General features: G+C 32.0%; 2 protein-coding genes across 7 annotated transcripts in view; both read right to left on the bottom strand.

Annotated features, from left to right (window-relative positions):
* Positions 1-285: 285 nt before the first annotated feature.
* LOC114389677 (40S ribosomal protein S13-like) lies at positions 286-1,077 on the bottom strand. Its single transcript, XM_028350410.1, has 2 exons — positions 785-1,077; positions 286-656 (listed from the first exon to the last, which is right to left on the bottom strand). The coding sequence occupies exons 1-2, from the start codon at positions 834-836 to the stop codon at positions 469-471; spliced, it is 240 nt and encodes a 79-aa protein (XP_028206211.1). The 5' UTR covers positions 837-1,077; the 3' UTR covers positions 286-468.
* Positions 1,078-6,454: 5,377 nt separating this feature from the next.
* Positions 6,455-8,020, bottom strand: part of LOC114390967 (protein PIN-LIKES 3-like) — a 52,515-nt gene continuing 50,949 nt past the window's right edge. For 3 of the 6 annotated variants that reach the window (XM_028351929.1, XM_028351928.1, XM_028351931.1), the window contains 3 exons: positions 7,620-7,672; positions 7,302-7,487; positions 6,455-6,795 (listed from right to left, as the gene is read on the bottom strand). In XM_028351929.1, the coding sequence (XP_028207730.1) occupies positions 6,668-6,795; positions 7,302-7,487; positions 7,620-7,672 (367 nt within the window). In that variant the 3' untranslated portion in view covers positions 6,455-6,667. The remainder of the gene's footprint in view (positions 6,796-7,301; positions 7,488-7,619; positions 7,673-8,020) is intronic. The other 3 variants (XM_028351930.1, XR_003662042.1, XR_003662043.1) reach the window with 3 other exon arrangements.

The raw sequence follows: 8,020 nt of genomic DNA, 5'->3' as shown, positions 1-8,020 counted from the left end.
CAAGCCATCCCTAAAATCAACATAATGAAATAATGTTAGAGGGGTTGCAAATTGTATTTAATATTCTTTCTTCTCACTAAACCTCTTGATATATGGTTATTGCATAGTCCACACTAGTAATCCATCAATCAAAAATTGCCTTAAAAAGGCTAGCAATGATCCTAGGAATGAAAAAGAAAATGAGAGGAGGTATTGAAAGAGCAGCAATAGAAGGGAAGACTTCCACTTAAAATGAATGATCCTAGGAATGCACTAAATACCATGTTTGGATGGGAAAGGAAAAAATGAACCAAACCACTTCCTTTTGCTTACACTACATTTCACATAGGCCACAGCTAAAGCATAGCAATATAACATAATCATGGGCTAGAACTTTTACCTTAAGCACACTTTGATTTACCAAAAATGCATTGAAAAAATAATAGCAAGAAAGTCATAGTAGGGTAATGGGTGGGAACTTGGAACTTACTACACCCAAACTAGTAGGAGCTTCTTAGTCTTGTTGTAGTAGCGAGCAAGTCGATAGATTCTGCTGTCAACAAGAATCAACCTGAACTTGGAGTCCTTGTCCTTCTTGTTCCTCTCAAGATGCTTCCTAATTGAAACTGCCTTCTTAATCAAATGGTATAGATCCTCTGGAATTTTAGGCTCAGGCCCTGAAATATGAAGCATGATAATGTTTCAAATCTGCTATGTTATCCTCAATCACTTTGTCCATAGAAATCTGCAAATGATTCATCTTGATATTAGCAAAGAAATGGGAGTGTTCTAGAATCAAGCTTACTTGGCACTGTATTATCAATGTGAGATGGGATTCCAGGGGAACTAATGGCCATATATGACAATGATACACTATTAACTCATCGAATCGACTTAGCTTGTCATAAACTTTATCGTTACCCAAAAGTTGAACAGATACTCGCTTGTTGGTTGTTGAAAGGACATACATATCATATGCACAAACAAAAGAAGAAAAATAATTATACTAAAGAGAGAAAAATAAGGAGAAATTGCATGAAGTCAAGTGTTCTAAATCTATATTGGATGAAATAAATTGCGTACTTGTTGTGAGGTTATCCCAACTATCCACTTTGAACCATTCATAGGTATTTGTATTTATCTGCAAAAACAGATGGAAATAGAATGCCACCCACTTTGGAATATCTAAATATGCAGCAGAAGCAAATGGGCAAAGAAATGGTAGTAGATAAAGAAGTATGATGCATTTATAACTAAAATACCATACAGAAATGTAAACAGTAACCCAACAAATAGCTACAAATTTAGAAACTGGAACAGTGAAGAACAAATGTAAAATAAATAACTAAGCACCTTGAGTGTATAATCTTGCATCTTTTCGCAAAGGCCATCAAGAAGTTCAACGACTCTTAGTTTGCTAACTCTGTATATTGTACAAAAACAGTTTCATAGTTATACAATCATTAGATGTTAGTAACTAAGTAGAACAAATACATTTATCTTCCAGAGATCAACATACAAAGATGTAATTATAACTATTTTGAAGAAATCAGATGACCAAATGTTTCAGTGTAAGATGTGAGATTGAATTCTGAAAGTGAAAAAGTAGAGGATTCATTTGCCAACAACTCCCTACCATTTCAATGATTTTCAATATTAATTTTCTAATCAACAATTACGAGTGCACTTTCATCTAACACTGTCCAATTGAAGGGAACATAGTATCTTCCTATTTGATTTCATAATTTTACATCAATCGAATCAAAAAATATCCTCGTAATAAAGAGAGGTGTTAAAGTTGAAGACGGCACAAGCATATACATGTACCTATAATTGATTAGCTTTCCTTGATGCTGGCCTTTGGAATCTAAGCGGTGGTGCATATCCAAGTGATTCTGTGGCCTTTCCTGCAGAAGAAACGCAATGTGTAACAATGGATTGTAAATGAAGCATAATCAAATAGAAATAAATAAAGACATTACACTGGAAAGCCCAATCTCTAGCTCCTCCTGCAACCACAAAAATAGATGTCTGTCATGGCTGCCGTGAACCGCCATGATGCAATAGTGAAAATGCCCGAAACCATACCTGCAACATTGGTGACAACGCGACATCTGGGTTTCAAGCGACAACATCGATGGCGAGCTGTGACGGTGGTGACTATAGCGACGAGCCATGACAGTGCATGGCAATGATGGCTGACAGAGGTTAATAAGGGAAAGAAAGAAAGAAAGAGAGTGGAGTAGTGAGGAAAGAAAGAGAGTGTAAGGTAGTAAAATGCTCTGTAGTGGAAGGAGAAGACGAAACAGAAATGGGAGAAATAAAAAGAGGGTGTATATATATGCGTTAGAGTGAGACTTATTTCAAAGACAGTTTTAAGAAAACCGTCTTTGAACACTCAATTTCTAACACGGTTTTTATAAAACCATCATTGTACATTTCTTTTTATTTACAAAATTGTCATCATTTGACATTCTAAGATGATTTTAAGGTAACTGTCTTAGAAAGTGTGTTGTAAAAACCCATTTTTTAATAGTGAATTTTAGGAAACTTACAAAAAATAAAACACGGAACGTAAAAGCATGAAGGCTTTTTGAACTCTGAAGTGCATCATGAGAATTGGTGACATCAAATCATTCATTTTTTTATGAAAAGGTTGGGGTTTGATGTCTTATATATTGTTCAATATCATCTAGAAAGATTGTTGAGTGTTGGAATTGGATGAATGAATCTTTTTAGAATTTATATACATTTTAAAAATATTTAAAATAATAAAGAGATAAAGATTATTCATTCAAGTGTAGTATAAAAGCATAAATTAAAAAATTACAATTAACTAAATTTCAAATTTGAAAATAACACGGCATCTTATATTTTAAGGATAATAGATATTTTGTCATCTTTTTAAAATAATAAATTCTTCTTTTATACAGAAGGGTAGTTGAATATTTTTTGCATTTTTTATTGTAATTTTTGCATTTTTAATGAATTGTCCTAATAATTTTTTATATTGTATAAAAGTGAAAAACTTAAAGTTCTTCCAATTTAAAAAATATAAAATAGTTATATGTTATTTTTTTTCCAACCATGATATTGATACAAAGTAATTACTGTCAGAAGCAATGATTAATATCCATCGGGGACTATGAGCTCACATAATATGGGTATTTTCCTTTCAACATGATTTATTTCATATCCAAGACCAGGATTCAAATTCTATATTATTTGATAAAGAGACACAAGTCGCTACCTCTTGTGTCAACCAGTGTTTGTTCATTTAAACTTTGCTTTATGTGAGGATTTTATCAATAATATAAACTTAAATATGTTTTTCATAATATAAAATAACTCATTTTGATTTTACTATCTACTCTACATTTTATTTTATTTTACTATCAGATATTGTTTTATGTTCTGTTTTAATGCTTATCATTTACGATGATCCATTAAGTGATGACGTGATAGGCAAATAGAGTATATACCACATTATCGATCAAGTGATAATATGATAGGTTAACCAAGAGTAACATCATTACTTAATAACATATCCTCACTATTCATTAATGACATGTAATGTAATAAAATTGAACATAAGAAAATGCAAATTAAAATAATTTATTTTATAAGTATGAAAAATATATTTAACTTATATTACGATTTTTTTGCCATCGGTTGTGGGGGCGAAGTATTTGTCCAAATAGATGAAATCTTTAACCAAAATTTTAAGGTATTCTTTAAGTTAAATTTAGCGGCATTTATATTTGTACGTTGCGTCTTTTGTACTGGCCGTATATTGTCATTCCTGGATGAGTTGCGTACCTTTATCTATCTCCACCATGACAGTGCCTTTGCCTTTTGATTCAACCACACTTCCATTTCCCAGTCGAACTTTGACTTTGACAGACTCATTAATGCTTTTGAAAATAGTTTCATCCTTGACCATGTGATTGCTACATCCACTATCCAAGTACCAGCTTCCTCCCCTTTCTTTTATTGAGTCTTGAGTGGCATAGAACATACATTGTTCTTGATCATGCTCCTCTGCGATATTGGCTTGATGCCTATTTTTATTGCGACAATTTTTCTCTATGTGCCCGAACTTCTTGCAATGGTTGCATTGTGGCATATTACGGAACCAACAATTGTTTTCTGCGTGGCCTTGCTTTTTGCATATATTGCATGGAGGATTTTTATCTGTTTTGTTCTTAAGGAAATTCCTAGAACCTTCTCTTCTTCTGGAAGTTTCTCCATAATTTTTCTTTCCTCCATTTTCTTTGTTTTGGGGCTGAAATTTAAACTTTAATTGGAAGACATTTTCAAGTGTATCTTTTTTATGCCTATACAGTCCTTGCTCATATGCTTCAAGAGAGCCCACAAGTTCTGTCTCTCATAGAGTGGACAGATCTTTGGTTTCCTCAATCGTTGTCACGATTGGGTCAAACTTTTGGGGCATAGTAATTAGAATTTTCTCAACAATTTTTTTGTCAAGAATATCTTCCCCAAAAGCTCTCATCTGATTAACTATTTCTTTAACTGTCTCAGACTCCTTCATATTCAATAGTTCAAAATCTCTTCTTAGAGATTGAAGTTTAACGGCACGTACCTTAACACTTCCTTGAAACTCCTCATGCAATGTGTTCCATGCTTCTTTGGCAGTCTTAGCTCCCATAATTCTTGGGAAAACTGGATCAGTCACCGCTTGTTGCAAGGTGAACAACGCCTTTGAATTTTTCTGTTTATTTTTCTTCAACTCTTTTTCTTGAGATGCATTAAGAGCTGAAGTATCCGCGGGAACGGTGAAGCCTTCTTCTACTATGTCCCATAAATCTTGAGATGAAAAATATGTTTCCATTTTAACACGCCAGAAATCATAATTTTCACCATTGAAGATAGGGACAAAAATAGTTGACGATTGAGTAGTGTTATCCATAGCTTAGAAAAAAAATATTATTAGAGTGGGTTAATAGTACAAAGGAAATTTTTGAAGTAGTTGGGAGGATTTTGGAATGGTAGGTAGGTAATATAACTACGCCCAATGTATGACCGAACGTAGCTCTGATGCCACTGCTGATAGTTGATTAGATGATAGTTGATAGTTTTAGAGAATTGTTTTAGAAAGAAGGCTATGTCATTGATTTCTTGGATGATCAATTACAACATACCAATTGCCTATTTATAGGTTCAAGTCACCAACCTCTCAATGGTGGTGAATGTTTCTACATTACTTTATGTCTTTCTAGAGTTTTCATGATAGATTAGTATCATGATAGTTCTAGATTCTTCTATCTTATACATACACTTATAGTTCTAAATTGTTCTACCATATTCATATACATTATAGTTCTAGATTGTTTTACCATATTCATACACACTATAGTTCTAGCATATTCTACTATTTTCATACATATTATATTTAAAAATATTTTAGAAATTTATAGCAATTTCAACAATGGTTAAAAGAAAGGAAGAAGGGATTTGTTACTTACTTGGGGACTGGTTGAATAGTCCAGTGCAATGCCTTGAGAAGGAGAAGTGACTAATATTGAGCAGTGTACGAAAATGAATTAAATAGTATTCTGGTATATTGACAAGGCCAAGTTGTGTACTGATATATTGTAGATGTATTTATTTCATGATCTGGTTTTCATGTAATGGGGAGGGGTAATATTGTGGGGTTATTATGATGGATGGGGCTAGAGTCTTAATTGGCTTTGTTTTCTTGTTTTTTCTGTAATCGTTTGGACCTTGGTGGACTAGCACGTCTTGTGCAGTAGTTCACTTTTTGTGGTGTTAATATATTTTCTTTTGGCCTTTGAAAAAAAAAATAATGAAAGAAATTTGAAGACTTGGAACTAAAAATTATTTTTTAAAAGAATAAAAGTATGTCTAATAAATTTTAGAGGTGATTTTGAAAAAAATATATAAATTGAAGACAAGTATAATGTTACTAATTTTATTAGCTAATTTCTTTACTTGTAATTTTTTGTGAATATTTCTTAAATTCTAATAAATTAGTAAATTGAATCTTATAAAAAGTATCCGTGGGAATAATAATTAATTAGGGAGTGAAAATGAATAAAATGACATTAAATTTGAAGAAAGAAAAAAAAAACACGCGTGTTATATATTTTTTTGGCTTATGTGGGGGTTCCAAGATATGAATCTTTGTCATAAGCTTCACATGAGTTATTCCTAAACTATGTTAAATAATTTATGAAACTAAGCTAAATTTTATTGACCAATCATAAGATATTTTTGTAAGTTCTCCTAAACACTTTCATAAATATTTTTAACATAAAGTAACTTTGAATAACTTATTGATGTTTTTCCAAACTGTCCTAATAAGAATGAAATTTTATAGTGGAATGATAGAAAATGTTAAAATCAAATTGTCATTAACTAAGACGCGTGGCTTGAGACTTGAGAGTTTAGGCAAACAGATTATTAGATTATCAAGAAAAAGGAAACAAATAGATGACATAGAAAGGTGAAACATGTAAAAATAAAAAATAAAAAGGTGCAACACAAAAGGAAATGAAAAATAATGACAAGACACTCTTACAAATGTTCTCCAAATTGTTATGCAACAATTACAAATCATTTTTTTTATATTTCAAAACAATTTGATCTTACATACATACTGTATATGATTCCCGTTTGGCAAAAGAAACCCATGATTAATTTTAGTCTATACCTCCAACATCCACATGAAGAAGGTGCACCAAAGAGTGAGACTAAATGTTGCAATGAAATATGTCCATATCATGATAAGAGAACATTCACTCTCACCATTCCCGAGCATCTGGGCAACAGTACCTACCAAGTTTAGATCAATTACCAACACACATGTAAAATATGTACACTACCTTCTAAAGTAGGAAAGATAATACAAAAAAAATAACATGAAAGAAATAAATAATAGATTCTGGCCTACTTAATTTATATAGAATAATTGCTCACATCGGACACAAGTTTTAATTATAAAATCTATAACTCCAAGACGGTTATTCAAAACATAAAACCACAAGTTCAGGTCTAAAGAGCTATCGAAACATACATGCAAGACGTGAAAAGCGTACAAAAAATGGAACTTCATAGAATATGCATTCATGATGCAATCCAAAAAATAATCTAGACATACATCCTAAATAAAAACGCAATATATACTACACCTACAACCTATCCATTTACGTTTAATTTTACATTTCAGAACAAAGAAAATTTTATAACAAAGCGATGGAGCACGTAGGTCATAAAAAAAGAATTACAGGGCAAAAGGCATCTCATAGAGGATAACTTAAAAATAGAGAAAGTCATCATACCTACAATTGTTGCAGGTGGAAGCGCATATTGAAGCATAAGAACAAATTGATATAACGAATACGATCCAATGAATCCCCAATAATATGCTGCTTTAACAATCAAAATACCCAAGATAGGTGAAATTATGAACCGCACTACCATAATCCCTATAATCAAGAAAATGCTTATTCCTGACTTCTTTAAACCTGACAAATGGAAAACAAAACCATCATAGAAAAATAAGAAAGAACATTTGCGCAAAACTTCATGTTTTTCAATTTCAGAAGTTAGAAGTATCAACTTTATATAAATAAAGAGAAAATAAATCGATAAACTACCATCAAGAAGATTTGCTCCAACTACCAAAGTCATAGACACAATTGTGGCCTCCCTACAGTTCACATATTATGATAAGAATGATGATGCGAAATAGTACATTATAAAAAATATGTAAAACAATGAATATGCAAAACTTGATACACCATGAATGCAAAAACTACAATAGATTTTTAACAATCAGGCAGGCATTGTTTTCGGGAAAAGTGCAGTTATGCATTCACGTGTACTAACAACTACAGCTATTGGGTTAGATCAAGATTCTTGTCCAATGCAAAGTTGTAGTTCCATGACTTTGGTGTTTCCTAGCTGCTTTTATCAATAAATTATTCTACATATTGCTATCTCATTTTTGTCATCATTCCCCTAACAAATTAACAATGAGTACCAACCCTTATAATCC

This window comes from Glycine soja, chromosome 16, assembly GCF_004193775.1.
Source record: "Glycine soja cultivar W05 chromosome 16, ASM419377v2, whole genome shotgun sequence".
NCBI classification, from domain to species: domain Eukaryota; kingdom Viridiplantae; phylum Streptophyta; class Magnoliopsida; order Fabales; family Fabaceae; genus Glycine; species Glycine soja.
Note: the sequence above shows the minus strand (reverse complement) of the source record. Positions and strands in the feature narration are given on the sequence as shown.

Excerpts from the sequence above, each read along its gene's own strand:
- LOC114389677 (XM_028350410.1), bottom strand. The coding sequence starts at position 836 with ATGGCCATTAGTTCCCCTGGAATCCCATCTCACATTGATAATACAGTG. Across the intron at positions 657-784 it reads CATTGATAATACAGTGCCAA|GGCCTGAGCCTAAAATTCCA; the intron begins GTAAGCTTGATT and ends TTCATATTTCAG.